The sequence below is a fragment of the Taudactylus pleione genome, unplaced genomic scaffold (assembly GCF_031769625.1).
Source record: "Taudactylus pleione unplaced genomic scaffold, aTauple2 ptg000318l, whole genome shotgun sequence".
NCBI classification, from domain to species: domain Eukaryota; kingdom Metazoa; phylum Chordata; class Amphibia; order Anura; family Myobatrachidae; genus Taudactylus; species Taudactylus pleione.
The window spans coordinates 2,681,557-2,706,009 of record NW_028284719.1 but is presented as its reverse complement, the minus strand read 5'-3'; the positions used below and the strand labels follow the sequence as shown (position 1 = coordinate 2,706,009).

General features: G+C 38.4%; 1 protein-coding gene across 1 annotated transcript; it reads right to left on the bottom strand.

Annotated features, from left to right (window-relative positions):
* Window positions 1-21,904: 21,904 nt before the first annotated feature.
* On the bottom strand, window positions 21,905-24,251 carry LOC148509645 (indolethylamine N-methyltransferase-like). Its single transcript, XM_088442924.1, has 3 exons — window positions 24,104-24,251; window positions 22,709-22,916; window positions 21,905-22,340 (listed from the first exon to the last, which is right to left on the bottom strand). The coding sequence occupies exons 1-3, from the start codon at window positions 24,249-24,251 to the stop codon at window positions 21,905-21,907; spliced, it is 792 nt and encodes a 263-aa protein (XP_088299050.1).
* Between the last annotated feature and the right edge of the window lie 202 nt (window positions 24,252-24,453).

Here is a 24,453-nt window from a genome sequence, read left to right as displayed (position 1 = left end):
TACAAAATTAACCAATTTCTGACTTGTAACAGCAGCAACATTGTATATGTTATACAATGTAGTTGCAATAAACAATATGTTGGCAGAACTAGCCGCCCCTTCAAAGTTCGTATATCAGAACATTTGAGAAATGTCCGTAAGGGCCTGGAAACTCACCATATGTCAGCACACTTTAAAAATATGCATAGATGCTCTATTGAGAATATAGTGAGCGTTAAAGCTATTGAGGGAGTGGAAAGAAGGTTCAGACAGGGTGATCTTAAAGCCACATTAGCTAGAGCTGAGATGAAGTGGATTCATGAACTTAGGACTTTACAACCAAGAGGCCTTAATGGCGATTTTGAGACAAAATGGTTCATGTAATCCTTATACACCTATGGGTACATGTAAAGGTTATATTGTAGTGTTGGATCTATTATGAGAGGATGAGGTCAGGTGATTTACTGCATGACAATATATCTTTTCCTTGTTGACGGGTATATACATCTGATTGGCACACTTAGTACTTATTCACTATATACAAGCTATATTGCTTTTTGCACATATTTAATTTGTTATTGTTCGTCTTAGTATTTTAGATAGGCATGCCATTAATGTTATGGTAGTGTTTGAATATGTATACATCATTTATATAATAAGATAGATGATTTTGGCTTTTATTACCCTGTAAGATGTACTTTTGTATAAGATGTCAGGAATTAGCTAACCGGATCTGTGGGAATATAAAAGGAAGGGGAGGCGTCCAAGTCAGCTATGCCTTGAAAAAGACCCATACAGGGTAGAAACGCGTTGGTAAGCTGATTTGGAGACGGAGATTCTAATTACATTAGCCATTGCAGTTACGCGGGATTAGGAGAACCCAGCCGACAGGGGGCAGATGTTTGCTGGATGCCGGAGCAGTTTAGAACCCACACGCTTAGACGGTAATACACAGCGCATGAGCCGCGGGTGAGAGCCGAGAACAGCACGTCGGAGATAGTGGGGAGAGCAGACAGGTACCGGGTGAGAGCCGAGCCCTGAATATCATCTACTGCCCAGAGGATCTACCAATCTGACATCATCAGGTGATATAGGATTTCCTCTGGGATATCCCTACTATCGTAGACGGAGCTCATAACGCTGCTATTCGGTGGGTCCCTGCAGGTCCGGTAAGCTACTCCAAGTCCTGTCGTACACGGAGCTAACATCATTGAATGACATTAGTGTATTTTGAAAGAGATATACTCTTTCTAAAGAAGATCTATTTTGGAATCTGTTTTTTTGTTTTTACTGTGACTGTCTTTGAAGTTTTATTAAAAGTATTTGTTTTGGGAGAACATCGACACTTTTAAAATCTTTGTCTTGGGTGAACTGCAATCATTCGATTCACCTGCTAGAATATTGTTTTAAGGAACAGAGTCTCACGTTGTTTTTGTGACTATAAAACCATCCAGGATAACGTTAAAGTGGTATACAGAAGTTACCACTCATTCGGACAGTATCCATAAAACATCATCAGACGCTATGTAGTGTTGTTTATAAAGAATACCTTTCACTATTGTTCATTACAAGGAACATTTTTTCGACTTTATGGACACATGATTCTTTCTCTTTGTTTTTTTTTTTTTTTAATGTGGTTTATGTGTATAGTGATTTGCTACATAATATTTGATTTAAACATTTAACACAGCGCTGCAGAGTCTATCACGGTGAATTTCACCATTTGCATTATAGTTGTATTAGTATTTGTAATCCACAGTTGTTCAAATAGCAGTACTGTATGTCTGTGCAATTGCTCCAAATACAAAACATTACAACTGTGCATGCACAAGTAATACCTAAAAATTCCCATGGTGCATGCATTATGCAGAGTGTATGCAAACGAGAAGTGGAGTATCTGAAATGTTTCAGACAAGTGATATACACAGTATAATATATACATATATATATATATATATATATATATATATAAATAAGGGGCACTCACCAGTATTGCACATATAAAAAGCAAAATTTATTTCTCACATAATCTATTAGCGAATAATTCTCCTCAACGTTTCGGTCCCATCCGGACCATTATCAAGAGACACATCAGTGCAGCTTCCACAACAGTATCCAACAAATCCTTATGGATCTCAAGTTAAACTGTGCATCTCTTACTAGGCCCCTAAATAGCCCCATCAATTAGCCAAATGGCACACAACCATATCTTGCACACCAAACACGAATAAAGCTAACGAACGGTGCTTACCACACATGTACAGCGGCATACTTACACCAGCACTTCCTGTGTGTGAGCCGCACGCAGAAAAGAATGCGGATGGAGTGATGCGGCTTACACCCCATGGAACGTACGCGTCACTTCCGCCGGAACATCGCACACATTAATAGTCAGCAGCATACAGCCGCCCTGAATCCTCCGGCGTCAATAGCCACACCTACTAGATGTACCAAAGACTGTCCAATCACAGTCAAACCCAAGGTCGCCACCATGGCAACCCATGGCTATAGACTAATAATATAAGCACACAAGAATTCATCAGTTAGCTTACATATAATATATAGATCCTAAAGGGCAATCCATTGCAAGATGGCCCATAGATATAGCAGACAATAAAGAAATAACATGCATACATAAATATAACCATCAACTATCCATTCATGAGTCTGCTTTACTGTCCTTGGGTATGTCATTTGTGCTGACTTCTAGACATGATGCCTTTCATTTAGCTGTAGACCAATTTAAATTTGGAAGGAAATTGAGACTGAGGGAACCTTTTGGTACAATGGGCCATAAACAGACATTTAATGAGGTCACTGCCTCGAAATTATGGAAACCTAGTATGTTTGATCCCCTGTCATCCAATTCTAGTATACATACTTTTTTAAGAATGACTTCCCAAGATACTCATTCACTTGTACCAAATAAGACAGCTGGTAATTTGTCACCAGAGCTGAGACAAGCTCTGAAGTCACTGCAGAACAACCGCTCAATAGTCATATGCCCAGCAGACAAGGGCGGGGCGGTTGTTCTGCAGAACCTCGTTGACTATGATCATGAGATCAAACGTCAATTATCAGATTACAATACTTATTTGAGATGTGATAGCAACCTGATGCACAGGATCAAAGGTATCATCGATGTAATTATCGACAGGGCCCTGGGATGTGGATGGCTGACTGAGGAGATTGCTGTATATTTGAAAGTGGATCATCCTGTTTGTCCAGTGATATACACTCTCCCAAAAGTCCACAAAACATTGGTGGACCCCCCTGGTAGGCCCATAATTTCTGCCAGAGGTTCTCTGTTACAGCCGTTAGCCGTATTTGTGGACAATTTCCTTCAGGATCTTGCTCCTCTGATACCGAGCTACATAAGAGACACAGGTGATTTTTTGGACAAAATTGTACCACTAGCCAATCTCCAGGATGATGACTTGTTAGTTACACTTGATGTGTCTTCTTTATATACTGTGATCCCCCATGTGGAGGGACTTCTGGCAGTGAGATCCCTATTGATGGAAAATGGCACGATTGGGTTGCCTATTGAGTTTATTTTGGAGCTACTTGAGCTCATCCTGGTACATAATCATTTCATGTATGAAGATGTGTATTACATACAGTTGGCGGGAACCGCTATGGGTTCCAATGTGGCACCAATGTATGCATCCGCCTTCATGCATGTATATGAGACTAAAAATATTCTGCCTAGATTTGGTGATAGGATCATTAATTTTTATAGGTTTATTGATGATATTTTTTGGATTTGGAGGGGCACCGAGGTAGATTTTTATTCTATGTTGGATGAGCTAAACCGCCTAGACAGCACACGATATGTCTAACTGGTCAATGTAGTCGTGATACGATCAGCTTTCTGGATGTCACTATTAATCACAGAGGAACTGGTTTGAGCACCACTCTCTTTAAAAAGGAGACCGATCGGAAAACGATTTTGCATGCAACGAGTAATCATCCACTGAGTTTGAAGGACAGTCTCCCTATTTCCCAATTCATGAGGGTCATAACAAATAACACAGACCCCACGATGGCTGATATTCAGTTGGGTGAGATGTTCGATCGTTTTCTTGCTAGAGGTTATAAGCGGAGTACTATTGAGGGATGCCTCACCAGAGCACATCATAAAGTAGCTATTAAAGCTAAGAAAGCTAGTGAACGTATGATTTTTGTTACCCAATATGATGGGGTCTCCTCAAAAGTAGCTCACTCAATTAAGAAACATTGGCCAATTATAGCCAGCGATCAGAGTTTGAGCCTTGGATGCAGAGATCCACCGATGATGGCTTATAGACGCGGCAGGAATTTGAAACAACTATTAAAGCACCCCAAGAGATCTCCAACTTCAGGTGATCACACTTGGCTTATGACACAAAAACCAGGGTGCATCAAGTGCACGGGATGTACTACCTGCCGCTCAATGATTCCAGGGTGCAGTTTTCCACATCCACAAAATGGAAGTCCTATTCGGATACGATATAAGCTCCATTGTCAGCTGGACTATGTGGTATATTTATATTTACTAACATGTCCTTGTGGGTTGTCCTACGTGGGCATGACAACCTGTACATTTCGAGAAAGAATGGCCAATCATCGGACATCAATACGACAGGCCCTTTCAAGTGGGACTACAGACCAGGCAGTGGCCCACCATTTTTTACTGTTGGGGCATCAGCTTACTTCCCTAAGATGTCATATCATTGTATCTTTGATTGGGTACCACCTCCAAAACGGGGTGCGGATCGTGCTCTTATATTGAAAAAGCTTGAAGCCAGATGGATTTTTCGTCTTGGTACTGTATCACCAAATGGCCTCAATGAGGGTAATCCACTGATTATTTTTTGCGCTGATTTTTTCAGCGCAAGGCTGTCATTGGTAAAACAGTGGTGGTAGTTGACTCATTTTAATTATATAATTTTTGATCAATACACTCCCACCTTATTTTGAGTATGTCGTTATTATGTTGTTATTTTTTTACATAATTTTGTTTATGGTAATATATGTAATTTAATGCATGTATATATGGTAATTTTTTTTATTTGTGAGGGTCTGAAATAAGTAAGTCCGTATGGTATAAGTCTCTGGATACCCCCATTGATGAGCGCAGTGTTGCTCTATGTATAAAATATGCAAATGTAGATATGAAAGTTATATTTGTATATGCATGTTATTTCTTTATTGTCTGCTATATCTAGGGGCCATCTTGCAGTGGATTGCCCTTTAGGATCTATATAGTATATGTAAGCTAACTGATGAATTCTTGTGTGCTTAAATTATTAGTCTATAGCCATGGGTTGCCATGGTGACGACCTTGAGTTTGACTGTGATTGGACAGTCTTTGATATGTCTAGTAGGCATGGCTATTGACGCTGGAGGAATCAGGGCAGCTGTATGATGCTGACTATTAATGTGTGCGATGTGCCGGCGGAAGTGACGCGTGCGTTCCAAGGGGTGTAAGCCGCGTCACTCTATCCGCATTGTTTTCTGCGTGCGGCTCACACACAGGAAGTGCTGGTGTAAGTATGCTGCTGTACATGTGTGGACCGCATGTGGTAAGCGCCGCTCGTTAGCTTTATTCGTGTTTGGTGTGCGAGATATGTTTGTGCACCATTTGGCTAATTGATGGGGATATTTAGGGGCCTAGTAGGAGATGCACAGTTTAACTTGGGATCCATAAGGATTTGTTGGATACTGTTGTGGAAGCTGCACTGATGTGTCTCTTGATAATGGTCCGGATGGGACCGAAATGTTGAGGAGAATTATTCGCTTATGGATTATGTGAGAAATACATTTTGCTTTTTATATGTGCAATACTGGTGAGTGCCCCTTATTTTTTCTATGTTTTTGGACTCCCCATGTGGATGCCATGGGTGACACCCCAGGACATTCTAAGTGATTGCTGATGTGAGTGCGGCCGTGCCTCACAATATATATATATATATATATATATATATAGATCAGTCCAGAAGGCTGCACTCACTTATCAATGTGTGTAATCCAGGGTGTCATTGGTGTGGCTATTTAATTCAGCTGGAGGACAACTGGGTTATGGGTCTGCTAGGTGGTAGCTGTGTGGTGTCAGTTTTGTCTTGACAAAGGTCCTTCTGGGACCGAAACATCGACTTTGTGATATGATCCAATTTTTGTTCTCTATATATATATATATATATTCAGTGATAGTGAGATGTCAGCGCCATCTAGTGTAATTTCTTCAGGAAGTGACTTTAAACAATGTCCAGTCAAAGCGAGCTCCTTCTGCAGCTCTCAAAAATCAGGACAGCATAATAATTAAACACAGAAGGAAAAAAAAATATATATCTATATATATATTTATATATATATATATATATATAAATGAATACTGTGATACACACATATATAGTGTATCCAAGCCAAAATGCATGTGCCACTTTATGTTTCTATTGCACCCTAATTCAAATAAGAGCAAAATACGCAAGCAGCATCCAAAGTGCAAAAGTGCAAAAAAAGTGCTTCACCACAAATATAAAGTGCACAGTTCTCAGTGCAATTCTTCACAATAGGTACCAATACAGCAACCACACAAAAAATAAAGTGCATATAGGCATACCAGAGGACTTTCAAGGTTTTTTCCTTATATTCACCATGTCACTCATATGGATTTGCAGGTAAAATAACAGAATGATCAGCTTAACTGGTTAGGACCAACAGTAAGAGGATATGGACCACCAGCACCAGGGATACCTCATCACATTTCGTCAAAATGCCAAATGTCCAGACTTCTTCATGAGGATATCTAGATGCCACCTATAGCCCCGTTATATACATGTACAAATAGTGCAAATCATGGGAAGAAGGTCAATTAATTTGCTGGAGGACAATCACACTTGCACCCATCTAAAGGAACACACAGTCCTTTAGCTTCCGTACAGGTGCCACATTGTGTATAAACAGCGGATGCACATGACTTCCATCTGACTGCTCTGCACTCATCGCGAGTACACTTATTTCCATAGAGAACTCTCCACACACCGCACTGATATCAGCAGAAGCTCGGGCTCTAGTGTCAGTCCCGTTATTTCAAAGTAAAAGACTATTCTATATAGAATGCGATATACTAACTGATAGGGATGGTAATATCTCCCTCCTTCCCCATAAAGTTTCATGCACCAAAATATTAACTATCATCACAAATAGTTTAAAACAAGGATCTCCACCATTTAATAGGAGTCCTATATCCAATATGGAGGCAGCCATATTCAATGGCTGCCATTCCTATGTCATTTCTGAATCAAGAATTGGCATGTATAGATATAGGATGAGCTAAAGTGACATCCAGTTACAATAAATATATAATAATAAACTAAAGCTAAAAGCATGTACATAATCAACCTAAGAGAGATACATATCAATTCTAAATAACTGTAACATTACATTAATAATATAAATACTATAAAAATGGAGCGATTTCATATTGTTCATTTAAACCATTCGGGATCAAAGTGTTTAAGTTGTAAATCCAAAACATCTCCCTTCGGGATAACTTATTATCCAGATATCCACCTCTATTCCCCATTTGTACATGTTCGATTGCACAAAACCTCAGGCTACTAGGATCCGCATTATGATTATTCAGAAAATGCCTAAGCACCACATGATTATCTAATTTGTTCCTAATATTCCTAACATGTTCTTGCATGCAGATTTTTAGTGGGCACTTAGTTTTGCCCACATACTTTTGTCTGCATCCACACTCATAAAGGTATACAGCATACATGGTATTACAGATCATAAAATCTTGAATTTTGAAGATCTTCATATTATCTATATTAGAAAAAGTGCTTGATAATGGATATGCAAATTTACAGATAATACAATGTCTGCATTTATGGAAACCTCGTATCTTTGTATCAAAAATACCTTTATTATCTTTCTTTATAAGTGGTAAGGAGCTAGGTGCTAATATATCTTTTAGGTTACGGGCCCTTCTACAAACCACCTGAGGTTTGTCCGGTAAAACCCCTGAAAGAATGGGATCATCCTTCAAAAGGCCCCAATGTTTATGAATAACTATTTTATTTTTTTCTCCTGATTATTAAAATCTGTAATAAAGAGAACCTGGTCTTTTTTAGACTAATTTCTAATATTATAATCCAGTAGTGTCTCTCTTTTCAGGTTCCAGGTTTTTTCCACAGCTCGCTTAGTAATTTCATCAGGATAACCTCTATCCACAAATCTATTTTTATAAATATCTAGTTGACTTGTACAAATATCCTCATTATTACAGTTACATTTCACTCTGCAAAATTGGGAAAATGGTATATTATCTTTCCAATGTTTCGCATTACCACTTTTATAATGTACGTAACTGTTAGAATGTACAGTTTTAATAAAATTCATAGTATTAATTACATTATTAGTCGAGGATATTATTAAATCTAAAAAAATCAATAGAATCCTTATTAAAATTAGAGGTAAAAGAAAGGTTAAACTCATTCTGACTTAAATATATCATAAAATCATTAAAATGCTCTGCAGTACCATCCCAAATTATTATTATATTGTCAATATAACCTTTAAACATGATGATGTTCTTTTTGAAGGGATTATCTCCATAAATGTACATCCGCTCCCAGCTCCCCATTTGAAGATTGACAAAGCTGGGAGCAAAAATTATGCCCATCGCTATACCGCAGATTTGCAAAAAATAACTCTCCAGAAATTTAAAATAATTGTGTTTTAGAATAAAAGTCATCAAATCACTAATTAAATCCTTATGTCCTATACATAATGAAACATCATTATCCAAAAATTCTCTGCACGATGCTACCCCTTTTTCATGAATAATAGATGTGTACAAAGATTGTACAAAGATGGTAGCCCAGTAAAAATTGTCCAACCAGGTTACCTCTTTTAAAATTTGTAAAATTGTAGTCGTGTCTTTAATATAAGAGCTTAACTCCCCAACATATTTATTTAAAAACACTTCAACATATTCAGAGGTATTTGCCATTAGGGAATCAATTCCCAAAATTATCAGTCTCCCTGGTGGATCAATTAATCGTTTATGAATTTTTGGTTAAAAATAAAAAATTGGAATAACCAGATTTGTTTTATTTAAAAATCATACTCATCTTTATTTAAAATCTTTTCTCTAAAACCTTTCCTTAATAAAGGTTCCAATTCCTCTAAATATTTCTTTGTTGGATCTTTAGGTAATGGCTGATAAGAATGTGAATCTCCTAGTAGTCTCCAGGCTTCTTTTTCATAATTCTCGAGGTCCATAATTACTAGGCCACCTCCTTTGTCCACCTGTTTGAATACCAAGTTTTCATTAGATTGTAATGTTTTAATAGAATATTTCTCAAAATTACTTAGATTAATTTTATTCGACTTCTTCAAATTCTCACCACAAATGTCTTTTTTTAAAGATATTTTGATATTGGTTTTAAGCCAGATTTTGAGTTACTTTCATTGTTTTTTTATTATACTGGAGTCCTTTTCTAAGAAATGTCTCTTTAAAGTAAGTTTGCGAACAAACTTAATTAGATCTGTGAATAACTGGAAGCTATTTGGTTGAGCTGTGGGTGCAAATGATAAACCCTTTTTAAGTAAGGAAATATCAGAATCAGACAGTTTTTTTGGACAATTAAAGATACTTTGTTTATTCAAATACAATTTTTCTACTGGTATCTCCTATTTCTTCTCTTTCTTATGTTGTACTCTCTGTTTTCCTCCTCTCCTACCTTGACTTCTAAGAAACCTCTTTTTAAGGTGGACATCCTGTACTGATTGTCTCTGCAAATAGGTTGTTTCTTTATTATGTATGGAGTTCCCAGAGAAAAAAACTCACTGTCTGTATCAGACACCAATCTATTTAGGGCCGTATATCTATTGGAAGTTTTGATTCTGGGGGTTATTACATTCTGATTAAATGTATTTTTGGTCTGAACGGAACCGTTTTCCATTCACTATATCTCTTAGTTTTATTGAATTCCTTCTTAATAGGATTTTTGTTCCAAGGTTTTATTTTATCAGTGTTGTAGTCTACTTTATCACATAAAAGCTATTTTTCTCTTTGGTGAGTGTGATCTCATCCTCAATTCTTTCAATTTTACTTATTAATACTACTTCATTTGCTTTAAAATCCTCACTGTTCTTAGATGGTTCTAAAATATTTTTTTTATTTTTTATTTATTTATCTAACTGTTCCAGCTCTCTCTTTCTTTCTTGAGTAATTAATTGCATCAATTTTATAGAGCAATCATGGAGAGCTAGATCCCAGTCTTTTAAAAATTGGACATTGTCAGTCTGAAAAGTAGGTGTTTTAAGGATTCTCAAACCCCTAGGTACTCTTTTAACTTTAATATATTGTTCCAAACTAACAATATCCCACCATAATCTCACTTCTTTAGTTAGTAATTTTTCTAACTCCCAGAAGCTATCATCCAGATTTTTGTTAGGGCTTTCAGGGACACAAATCTTATCCTCATTAAAAATTATTTGTAAGACATCAGATCTCTTTCCCCCAAACATTCTGAATATACATACATATAAATATTTGCTATGAAATACAATTGAGTGGTCAAACTTTTTTAAACAGAACAGTGTTCTTCTTTTAATTTAATCCATAAAAGCTATATTTTATTTTGTGTGCCACCAATGACCAACTGCTAGCTTTCCAGTATGGTGTTCAGTGTATACCAGCCAGTAAAGTTCCTAAATTTCAATCATAAACAGCAAAAAAAATGTCCAAATGCAGCATGAATTTACTAGTAAGGGATAAGGAAATTTGCTGGATACCCAGTTCACACTAATTACTTTAAGTGATCTAATAAACATTTTGAGTCACCGCATTGAGAATAATAGTATGTATGAATAAACTCTGAATGCTTCCTCTCTATCCAAGTGAATGTCTGTGCTGAAGCAAATCACTGATGCGTTTCTTCATGTACCCTTATGTGGAAGTTGTGGTTACATCCTTAGTAGCATGGTTATGCATTTGGCTTTTCAATAAATATGTAATGTTAACATACTCATGGTCACATAGGGATATTGTATTATAGCTGAAGTTTTGAGGATACTTTTTAGTTGGTTGCTGTGCTGTGATCTTTTTATTATTTGGTTTTACTATAGTTTACTGCCTACTAACATCAACTTGAATTGACTCTTTTTCACTTTTTATTTGTTTAGGGTAGATTCAGAGATGGATGGATTTGCAGAGCCGCACACAAGCGGCTGTGCAATTTCATCCATCTAAAATGTTCCTGCAGCAGGAGGTGTCTGAAGGAAACAGACACTTCCTTGCTGCATCTGTGAACCCATTGCTGTGACTCACATCGCAGCCTGAGATAACCATCGCACTCATCAAGACCATTGCGACCATTGGTTCAATCTTGCTGCAGCTTGGGGGGACTGCAAGCGAGACTGCACATGTGCAGAATGGGTTCTGTGAATGCACAGACCCCAAAACATCAGAGATGTGTGCTAACTGTTGGGTTAGCATACATCTCTGAATCAGGTGCAAAGTCCCTTTTTAGTGCCTCTGGTGTGGTCTGTTGTTAATATATATATATATATATATATATATATATATACAGTATATACTGTATGTATATATATATATATATATAATAAATGAGAAGAATTGGCATGCACCAGGTAGCTGACAAAAAAAATTGTTTTTTAATTACCCATCTTGAGGGAGAAAGTGCATAGAGCCATAAAGTGCAATAATCATAGTCTACGTTTCGGTCCAATGGAGGACCTTCTTCAGGACATCACAGCAAACATGTTTTCAGCTTAAAAACCAAAGACAGACTGTTAAGATGGGTAATTAAAAACCAATTTTTTTGTCAGCTACCTGGTGAGTGCCAATTCCTCTCATTTATTATATTTTTGGGCTTTTCTGTCCTTAATTGAGCACCCCGAATTTGATTTTGGTGTTGCAAGTGCGGACACTCTGCATGGTTATATATATATATATATATATATATATATATATATATGTGTATACTGTATCTATAACATTGTGAACCTGTTTATAAATGTCCTGTTTGACCTCTAATTAACTATGTATTAATTTTGCTGACTGTTCCATTCACTATGTAGAGTGCAATGGAAACTTTGTGGCATAATACCACTAAAAGCTAATAATAATATTAATAATAATAATAATAGAAAGATATGTGTAGGTGTATCCATGTGTAAATTGATAGCACTTCTATGAAGCATTTAATGGCATATCCTGAGTAATATAATAATAGGGTAACCCACGGAGCTATTATCCCAGCTATAGAGTCACCATTGTAACATCTAATGGGGTAACCATACGCTGTTCTTTCCTCCTTTTTGCTGCTTCCAGCCTCAGTTGAGATTTTCTTTATTGTTTTATTTGAATTGTATCTTATGTATTGCAAAGGCCTGATTATAATCATCAGCACAGATATTTGCACCATGTCCCTTTAAAAATATATGTCTACTGCAAGATATGCCACTGCAAGTTTGCATCTGTCAGCAATTATTGGAACATGCCCTTACTGTACTCATCCTGCATACTGTATGCACAGCTCTTCCCTCACTAGTTGTAAGGTGGCACAACTGACAAATACAAATATATCTGGATATTGCACTTGGAGAACATACATTTGTTTGGATGACATATTCATATTGTTCAAAATTACTTCTTGAATCCAGTCCATTTTTGGGATCCACTTATTCACTGGAGGTCATTTCCAATTTTTTTGTGATAGTGCAATCAACCATTTTTCCAATTTGGAATTATTGCTATGAATGACCTATGAACAGTTTCCAGTACATCAATTACAACATTGCATTATAATTTTTGATTTCTTACCCCTGAAGAAGTCAATTTATGGATGAAACGCATAGGGTTTCTGGAGTCCATACACTAAGCTGGAGGATCCTGCCAATTGAGCTCACACTCATAAAGGTGATGGCAGGAATATACCATTATCTTAACTGTATTGTGATTGTTTTTTTATCAAAAATAAAATAAAAATGTAATTATTAATTGATTGGCCATTTGGCCTTTTTCCTGCAGGGTGATCTTTGGTGAGATGATATTTTTCCACAGTGCCTTACAAAGTACATGCACAAATAAGTGAACAATAAAACAGTGACTTACAGTATAATACAAAAAGGACAAAGATGTGGTTTATACACATTATTGCATTAGCAATATTAACAATCAAAATAAGCAGCTGGCCACAAGCAACCAAGTGTTAAATGCCCTTGATGGGAGTAAGAAGTAGATGAAAGCATAAGTAAGGAGAAGCACATGAGAGAATAGGGTCATGAGGGAAGAGTGTCCTGCTCATGAGAGCTTACATTCAAAAGGAGAGGAGCAGACTAACAAGCATGACACAGATGAGGTAGACAGGGATGAAGCAGCATGTAGCTTCAGGTTAGGATGAGAGCAAGGAGACTTTGATGAAGTATTGGGTCTTGAAAGCTCATTTGCAGATTTTTATAGAGGTGAAGAGTCTGATAGGGAGAAAGATAGTGCTCCAGAGGCAGGGAGCAGCATGAGCAAAATCTTAGAGGTGGAAGTGGAAGAATGTAATCAGTTGGCAGGAGAAGCGGCATGCATTTTTTGATAGAAGTTGGCAGACAGGATTGTGAAGGGAGATGAGGTCAAATATGTAAATGGGATAGGACAGGATGAGGGCTTTGTGAGTATAAAAACCTTGAATTGGGTTTCGGAAGGGGAAAACGAGCTTGTTGGAGAGGGGAGGCAGATGTAGAATGTTTGAAAAGAAAGATGAGCCAAGCAGCAGCATTGAGAACAGATTGTAATGAGGACAGGTGGGAGTCAGGGAGGCCATAAAGGAGGAGGTTACAGTAGTCCAATCTGGAGATGACCAGTGAGTGGATAAGGCTTTTAGTAGCATGCAGGGTGGAAGGGCCTGATCCTGGAAATATTTTTGAGATGACAATGTCAGGACTGCAAGAGGTGCTGAATGTGTAGTTTGAAGGAGAGGAGTTAGTCCAGGATAGCTCCAAGACAGCACACTTTGGGGCTAGTGGACATGTAGTTATGCTGTCAATTGATAATTAAATTGTGGGAAATGAGGTTATGTGAGAGGGTGGAAAGATGATCAGCTCAGTCTTAGACATGTTAAGTTTAAGAAAGCACTGGTACATCTGGGAAAAGATAAAAGAGACTTTCAGAGGTATGAGTAAAGAAATATGGTGAGATGATAAGGGAGGAAAGGTAGATCTCAGTATCATCAGCATAGAGATGATAATGGAGGTCAAAAGAGCTGTTGCGTTCACCTAAAGAGGATGTATAGAGGGAGATTAGGAAAAGCCCAAGACCAGAACCTTGGGAAACACCTACTGTTAGTGGAAGTGGGGGGAAGAGGAGTCATGATAGGAGACAGAGAATGAATGGTCAGAGAAGTAGCAGGAAAGCCAGGAGAAGGCAGTGTCACGTAGACCAAGGGATTAAAGAATTTGCATGAGGAGAGGGTAAAAAGCAGCAGAGGGGTCAAGGCGAATGAACAGAGAGTAGTGGCTCTTGGATTTGGTAGCAAGGAGTTAATTGCTTACTTTCATGAGGGCAGTTTCAGTTGAGTGCAGAGAATGGAAGCCAGTGAAATGGTTCAAGGAAGGAATTGAAGTAAATAAAGGCAGTTGTAAACAATATGCTTAAGGAGTTTGGAGGCAAAAGGTAGATGGGTCAGTAGCTAAAGAGAGTGTTAGGTTCAAGGGTAGTTTTTTAAGAATTCTGGAGAGACAAGGGCATGTTTGAATGCAGAAGATAAACATGTAGTTATCGGGATGGGACTATATTGTTAGGTTCCAATTACTAATGATTGTTGATGCTAAAACAAAGTGTTTTGTCTCTCACTTTTTTCCTAGGTTTTATCTAGCTTATATATTTGCCTTCCTATGTGCTTGTTGCAATTTGTTTTAGATTTTATTTAATTTTTTACGTATAAATATACTTTATATAATATATTAATAAAAAATATTTAACTTTCAGGTCCTATATTATATTTAAATAATTTGGATTATTATTATTATTATTATTATTATTACATATCTAGATTCAGTTTTTCAAGCATTTTATATTTACACACTATAGCATCTTACATTTTTGTGACGGTGAAGAAATTTATTAACATATACGTTATAGTAATAATATTTTATAGTGGAGTAGTAGGCAATTCCAGCTGCTGTGGATCTACACAAACCAGCATACAATATTACAATTACACCATGCTATAACAGCAAAACTGTGGTAGGGCATGCTGGGATGTGTAGTCCCACAGCAACTGGAGCGCCGCACATTGCCTACTACTGCACTATACAATATTATTCCTATAATAGATCCACTTTTGTTCCCTTTTCAGAACAATTTCTAGAAAATGACCCATGGTCCTTAGATGGATGTTAGATTAGGTACGGACATCCTCAGTGACCATAGCATTGTTTAGAAGATACATAGGCAATTTCTTTACATGCCACATGATTGTCAAAAATTGATAACAGCATTTGAGGTGCTACTACCCAGCCGGACTGTGGGTCTGAGTCACTACGGTTCGCTGTTTTGCTTATACGCACACAAAAGCGTTGCTAATATCAGTGGTGATATATTAATGATTGCATTCACATTGCATACACAGCCTGACACAAGGACACCCACTTCCCCTTACTCACATCCGTATATTTGACCAAGATAGTGAAACAATCGGTAACATCGAATAACATCGGACAGTTAGAGTAGCCCAGACCTCACTCAGGAATTGTTTACTTATGCGCACGCTATGATGTCTCAGGCGGCATCTGGTATCGCAGTGGATAATTTATGCATGCCCCTGCTACGGGGTTGAAACCCACTGGCACGCCTGTGTTTACCCAACTACCGCCTCATCACCACCCGCAAATGGTACTTCCTGTCAATCATTCTGCTCTGGGTCTGCATTGTCTCTGCAATCACAATTCTATTTGCAATTCCTAGTTCGAGCATGCGCAATACACAACAATCAACCGAATGTGTGTGTCCCTGCAACTGCGATCCATGATGACTCAGGCCCTGTGTATCTGCACAGCACCATTACACAGGCAGCTTCTATACAGTACATGTTGCATAAATTGCCTAAGTGACTCCTGTGTTTCACTGGATCATTGAAGTAGTGTGCGCGGCTATGAAAGAAAATATGTATATGTCACTTCTCATCTGCTGACAACCATTGAGGTGATAAGACTCTTGCTATGTCCTCACAACGTGACTGCTTACTAAGCTTCTATTGATCCACTACAGATGCCGAGCAATTGAGATTTGCTTAATGTTACATTAAGGAACAGTTACTTTTGGATTTGCCAGAATATAATTATTTTTCAAGTGATGTACTGTATGTTTACCTATACATGTGGAACAATATTACAATCTTACAAAGAATAAGCATTACAACCTTGTAAAGGATAATTGTTATAATCTGTAACTGTCATTAATTCCATGCAGCCTTGGATCCACTGTGTGCTGGAGATTCATCAGTGATCCCGCTGTGAAACCCTGTTCACAAGTTCAGTGTGTATTTTCCAACTACTGTACAAGAACAGTAATTTATGATGTAATGACAATAAGATATGGGATCTTTATATGTATAAGATGTTTATTAGATTCTATATATAAATATATGATTACTTTTTATATACTATTAGTTCCCTATATTTTGTATGTACTGTATAGATAATTGTGGTGAGTTTTTTATTTTTATATCCATTTTTTTTTCATTTTATAAATATATGTTGTAGCTACAGCTGATACTATAATAATGTTGCTATTTATCTACATATGGCCTAAATTATATAAATAAACAAGTATTACTTATATAATGGTGTTTCTATTACCTTAATTAGAGTGCTGTGTATTTCTGTATTTACTTGTTTTCTAAGGGTTGGCTACCCTACACAGCTGCTGAGTATTGGTAATTGAGCAGTGTCTCCCTCTCAACGCCCATGATTATTTTTAAATATGAACCTTTTCTGCTTTCACAGTGAGGGAAAGACCTACTATATATATATATATATATATATATATATATATATATATATACATACTGATATATATATATATATGCAGTTTTTGGACTGGTATTGGGGTGCGGGGCACTCTGGGCTGGTGTGGCTGAACCAGTGGCGTCTCTCCCCGCGGTGACACCCGGTGTGGGGAGAGACGCTATGCGCGCGGCATCTGACAAAAGGGGGCGTGGCCTTTGGGAGGGGCGTGACAATAGGCGAGGGGCGTGACATCACGGCCCTGGTCTTCAAGGAAGGGGCGTGACACTGAGCGAGGGGCGTGGTCCCGCGGCCCGGCCCGTGGCCGTGGTAACCAAAATCAATGAATGGCGTGGTGCCGGTGGGGGATGCAGGAGGCGCGGGCATGTGCAGTGCTGGCTCCCTCACTGACTGGAACCGAGTGCTGCACTTAATACTAAAGTGCAGCACCCGGCTGCTGTCACTGAGGGGGAGCCTGCACCTTGGTGTCACCCCTCGGCGGGTGACACCCAGGTGCGGGCCGCACCCCCCGCACCCCCCTTGTGACGCCACTGGGCTGAACTATTTCATGGCATCATAATGTACACGTTTTCCCTTCTTTACTTTGTTTTTTATATATGTAGCACTTTATACACTTTTTATTATAACCTCTCTACTTATGTAGGACTTAACACATAGGTGTTTCTTTATTATTATTTAACCCTCACTTTAAATCTCTCACTAGTGTAATGCCATGGAGCAGTTCTGTTGGGTAGGCCTAGGGGGACCTGTGCACTGTATTTGTTCCATAGGTGTGTTAGGGACCTGCCTGATGGAGGTCACCTGGATATGGTGGGCAGGCCCATAATTATGGTCATCATTATGCTAAGAACCTCTTTGATGCAATTTAGCAGTATTATTATTAGGTTGAGCATGGTTTGACTGTGCACTTGCATTTGTTTCTCTTTCTGCTTGCAGCACTACAAGTCTCAGCAGGTAGCACCTCACATTGTCCTTAGGGTGTGCAATCTAGGGCCCCTCCCCCTATGTATTCTGCTTTCATATTAGGATTATTTGCTGGTCATACCATTAATACAGTATTCATATATTTTCCACTGGCAGTGTATTGCAGTCAGCGCTATCAAAAGCAACTAGTATCCAATTCCTTAAGTACACAGCGTATTCTTGCTGTCATCATTCTACCAATGGAATGATCTCTTTGTCTCTAGATTAGTAATGCACTCCTCATGCTGGACCTAATTCATGTATGTAAATCCAAAAATGTTTTAAAAATCTGCTATTTAATGATCTGCGCATGCACAGGAGCTGCAGTATTCATGTGCAAATCTGGTCCTGTGATGACACTCGCTGTACCCCCAAATTCCTCAGCACTACTGACATGCTGCTGGCGTTTGAGGGCAGTGATGGGCAACATCCCAGAAAGCGGGGCCATGTAGGCCCCTTTTTTCTGGGCGTGCCGAAGCAACTGGCTACGTCCTTTGAGGCAGATTCACGCACTATGGCAGCTGGATGTGACTGGACATGCTGAATAACATGAGTGTTATAATGTCAATAGAAATGAAAATACCTGCACAGACTCCAATTGATTAGGATAGTTTATTTTGGTATTATAGACAACTACAAGTTTTCATAGGGAGGTGCAGAAAAAAATAAATTAGGTTTTAATTCAGCAAAGAAAGAGTATTCCTGTATAGGGCACTCACAAACTATTCCTTGATCCAATATTTTAGTACATCTAGAGATCTATAAAATTGAAATATAACTATTATGATATACTCCTAATATATTGAGGCCAGCAAAATATTTGATAAAAAAAGTTTAACTGTTATAGTATTCCTATATAGGGCACTCACAAACTATTCATTGATCCTATATTTTAGTACATCTAAAGATCTAGAAAATTTAAATATAACTATTATGATATACTCCTAATATATTGAGGCCAGCAAAATATTTGATAAAAAAAAGTTAAAATGTTAATTTGTGATAGACGTACAGTATAAAGTAAAATAAAACTTAGAAATTTCAATTGTACTATAGTCACATCCAAGTACTCAGTGATTTATCAACTACACATAAAATAGATATGTGCACCGATCCCCAAATTTTAGTCTTGAATCTGGATCCATCTTTGTGTTTTGCAAAACCAACGTCGTGTGCTTTGGTTCTGGTTTTAGTTTTAGATCTGTATCTTTACAAAAAAAGAATCAAACAAAAAACAGCTAAAATGACATCATTGTGACCAGTTAGCATGCAACTCAAAACCCAAATACGTTTTTTAATTATTGAACTGTGGGAAGATCCAAACCAGGACTTGGTTCAGTACCCCTAAGTGATTCCGAAGTCAGACTCAGTTCGACTCGGAACCCCTAAATATGGTTGTTGCTGGTTGTAAAATTTTTGTTACAAAAATTATAATGGTGGAATGATGTTTATTCTACTCAGCTTTAATGTCAAATTTAAAGGTCCCCAACAGTGCACTTCAAACCTTGTCCGGTCTACTGACATTCAAGCTACACAAAAAGTTGAGGGATTCTTCTGGACTGGATAATCATTATAATTGGTCAGTATTACTTAGTGTAATAGGTGGAATGGCTCCCACTGTGAAGGAGATGGGACAGACACTAACAGCAGAGAAGGACCTGTTGGGAGGTAAGCATGTTTGCAGCCATGGGAGAGAGGTGGCAGGATTGAGCACATGATGGGGGGGCAGAGAAAGGAGCATGTTGGGGGAAAATATAGCAGTATAAAATAGTGGAGTGAGAAGCGGTGGGTGGTACAGTGCTGGGATGGGATGGAGCAAGGATAAAGTAGCACCTACAAGCTAATAGTGTGGTGGAGTGGTAGAGAGCAGGGGCTGAAAGAGCAGGCAGAGTGGGAAAGGGCAGAACAGATCAGGGGATGGCAGAAAAGGGGACAGACACTGAGGTGACCCACTTTTGTTATTAATGAGTTAAGTTAGGTCTGTAGAGGGTAAATTGAATATTGTATGAATTTAAAGACTAATTAAAATGTAGTCTCTGAGAATATAAATCATGTGGCATCAGGGGTTCAGTGATAGTTGTTATTGATCTGAGCATTGATATATCACAGCTCCAAATAAGTAATATTTCTGTGATATTACCACTGTTAATGTCATTGTTTTGTTCTATAGAATCAGCAATGATTACCAGAGACAGAATTTTCTGTTCTTTTTACAGAATTTATAGGAACAACCTTATAGTGTTTAAAGTATTATCCACACTTTGCTTTGAATATATTTTGCCAATACTGACATTAATTGTGAAACAATTGTAAATATTTATGTATTTTCCTACTGCTAAAGTGCATATACTCTCCTATTACTTTAATTAAAAATAACTTTATTTCACTTTCTTCTATGTTGTTTACTATGTTGGGATCTTCTGCATCTCTGTTGTAGTGTGGGGAAAAGGGACTACAAAAGGGTCCTACTGATGTCTGGTGCTGGGGCAAAAGGCATCTGCTGCTTCCTGCTGCCTCTAAGTAACCACATGCCTTTAGTAATCACATCTTATGACATTTCAAAGGGGAATTTACAATGTGTGCTTTTTATGTGGATATGAACACTTCAGCATTCTTGCAAGGGGAATTTCTAATGTGTGCTTTTCAAGTACCTTTGTACTTTGTTAGTGCTACATAAGGTTTAAGCTGTTTTTTACAAGTAATAGCACATGACTTTGTACCTGTTAGATTACATAATAAGGCTAAAGGTGTTTTGTACAAGTAAGGCCACATACCTTTGTACCAGTATTCTACGGGGAATCAGTACGAATGACTGCCGGCTGTCTGTCTGGTGGTTCAAATCCCAATGTCGGCAGCTGCTGGGTGAAAATCCAGACAGCGCAGGTAATTCTACTATCCCTACCTCTCTTCCACCCCTAACCCTAACCCTCCCTTAAGGGTGCCTAACCCTAAACTCCCCCCTAGTGCCTAACCCTAACCTCCCCTGTTAGTGCCTAAACCTACCACCCCACACCCTAAACCTTATCCTCCCAGGGGGGGTGCTTAACCCTAACTGCCCCCCTAGTGCCTAAACCTAATGCCCCATTCCCCTAGCCTAACCCTAACCTTCCTGGGGTGGTGCCTAACCCATGTCCCCACTGGGGTCCCTAAACCTAACCTGCCTCATCTCTGGCTAAGCAAATACTCACCCCGGCAGAGGACGATCGGTCCAGCATCCTCTTGGCATTGCGGCCTCAGGATTAACATATGCATCGGTATTTTGATGCCTATGTTAAATCCCATGCTGGGATTACAGTGTCGGGATTGAGACCGGCGACCATGTGGCCGCCAGTCTCATAGCTAAATCCCTTCTCCTGTGCTTAGCTGTACCACTGAGATGTGAGTATGTTATTGCCTTATATGGTATGAGCATTCTAGAAAACCAAATCCTAGCAATGTGCATATAAACATATTGAATGGGACAGCTCATTAGCCTCATCCTGGGACCTGATGACAAGATATTGCTCAGTCAACTTCTCATGAAATACAGCTGTCAACAGACTAAATAGCTCCCTGGAATACTCACACTGCTTCAACTTTATATCTGAAGCTATATAAACAACACAACTTATTTAAACTGTCTAAATGCAGTAAATGTCTATTTAAGATTCACTTGCTAAATTATTGATATTCATAGAGCAATAGTTTCACTGGGAACAACATCTGTAATTATTTGTGGTACCAGATTATCTTTGTTTCTTTACTGTACTACTGTGTGTTATTAGTTTGAAAAAATAAATGAGAGATTGCTGGAAAAGCACTCGCCTCTGTACAACTGCCAATTGCCATTTTAGTTTTTTTAAAGTAATTTTGAATTATTAGAAACAGCAGTAATTGAGAAGCTTTTAAATGAATCATCCATAAAGTCAATGGTCACGACTCAGACATCCTCAATATTCCCTTTGACAGCAGTAAGTAGAATCATTTGCTTGTAATCTATGAGATCACTCTCTACTTTTCTATCAAGTAACTCACAGGAACCAATTACAAACCCTTCATCGGTGAGGGACTTTCTTACAAAACTTTCATCATAATTCAATGCATGCAGCCTTTCATTACCAGCTGTGTAATATGTGGCTTTTAAGGATCCAAATACAATAAGATGTCCCCAAGGTTTAAGCAGCTTTGACATCTTCCTCAAGTTTGTGATATATTCTTGGTGGTCCTGACTAACCGCATCCAGCACCCACGCTGTGAGTAGACAGTCAGCTTGTGGTAACACCACCGGATCCGTGAGGTTTTCTTTGCTGAAGTCAAATTTCACAATGTGTTTAATTGTTTCCTTCAACTTTTCTTCCTTTTCCTGTTCATGGTCACTAAAAAATGAAACCATTATATTATATGATTCACAAGGTTCTTGTGATTTGCAGAACTGTAAGTTTCACTTCAGTTACTTTATACCTCATCCACAAAAATAAATAAATAAATAAAACAGTCATCTCAAAGAGCATAACTCTCTATGCGTTATTCATGTGTTTGGTATTGAAATTATTTTCTTCACTTGACCACAACATGCATAATTCAACAGGAATTAGAATGCTGCTACCAATTAGGAAATATTTATTATCATCTAATACTTTGATCTCCATTAAAATCAAAAACAGTTATTTGTTATCTTTTGTTATGATTTTTTTTTTTATTAACTTATCCTTTATAATCTGTTATGTTTAGAGACACGTTTTACCTGATGCCTCCCAGCTCGGTAACAATCTTAGATGCGTGAGTCCAATCAAAAGCCCCAGTGCGGGTGTTCACCCATTTGTTCAGTTCCATAATACATGATTCTCTTAATTTTAGTATAGTGATCTCCTTAAAAAAATCACTTGTAACAAAAAGATGATGAACGATGGATCCTAAACTGATGTCAATCAAAGTTTTTCCTTTTATATGACCTTCAGGGAAGATTCAGATAAGAAAATCAACATTCTACATAGATACAGTGTCTTAACGGCAGAGAAAGATAATGCGAGTCCCAGCATTGGTCAGATTTCATGATGAATGTTTCCTGGTATTATCCTGGGTGCCTTCATCTATGATAATGAAATAAATTACTGGCAATCTGAGAGCTAATGTATTGTTTACATCTGTGTGAATAATGTAATAGACTAATGTTATACATACATTAAGTTGGTAAGAAAACAAATATAAGAAAATAGCATCTGTGTGACATATGTTGTTTATCTATATACCAAAAACATTATATATTATTCCTCAATTTTCTGTGATTCAATAAAATGGAGATATGTGTATGATTCCTGAGTCTGCTGCCATTTCTGTGCTGTGTGCATAATGTTTGGTGAGTTAAAGCTCTATCAACTAAGAGACAAAGGGATAGATGTATTATAGCGGCACTTAACGTGCCGCTATAATGCTTCCCGCTTCACCTCTTTACAGAGGCAAAGCAGGAAGCACTACCGATGAGATGTATAAACATCTCATCGGCCGGAGAGGGGGAGCGTTAACTCCCCCCTTCCGGTGCTACCCGCTAGAGACAGCAGCGCATCAGCCTAGTGCTGATGCGCTGTGTCTCTGTCCCGGCCGTCTCCACTGAGCATGTGTGGGATCTCGCAAGTATTGCGAGATCCCCGCGTGGAGCCCTGGAGCCGGCAGCACCCCTAGCAGGGACAGCGCTGTCCCTGCTGTGGGGATAGGCTAGCGCCAGGCTGTAGCTGTCAATAACAACAGCTACAGCCAGCCGAACGGTCATGCGTTATGACCGTTCGTACATGGCCCTGCCGTCAGCGCTGCTATCTTGTAGATAGCAGCGCCGATAATGAGGGGCGCATAGCGCCCCTGTCAATTACCGCCCAGACCCCCGATCATACATCGGGGAGAAGCAGTATCAGCACACATAACGTGCGCTGATACCGTTTCTGGGCTTCGTACATCTCCCCCATAGCACCATGGGGGAGTGACGTCTGTAGCTAACATCTCTCTGTGCCGAGGAAAAGTTTAACCTGTTTCCTTTACACACAGCAGAGATTCAATGTAGTTATCCCTGTACACTATAAAATTACCCAATTAGGTGCTCTGTTATTCATAATAACCATATTATACACTGTATCTCCTGAATACACACCTGTTACTAATGCACTGTGCAACTTCTCCAAAACAAACACCACTGACTCATTTCTGAATTCACTTTCTGCCTCAAAGTAACATTTAAGATAGCCCCTGGAATCCATCCCATGCAGATGATAAAGCTTCAACTTGGGTCTAGCTTCCATTCTCTTGTCACACAGGACGGGATGAGTTTATGATCTATATCTGTAGCCTTATAGTAATATGTATGTCTGGTCTCTTTATATACAGCAGAATCCTATAGTTATTTACTCTCATTAGAATGTTCTCATACACAGCTGACTATGAATGTATATCTATGTACATAAATCATGACAATTATTAATGATGATTAAATATTTAACCTAA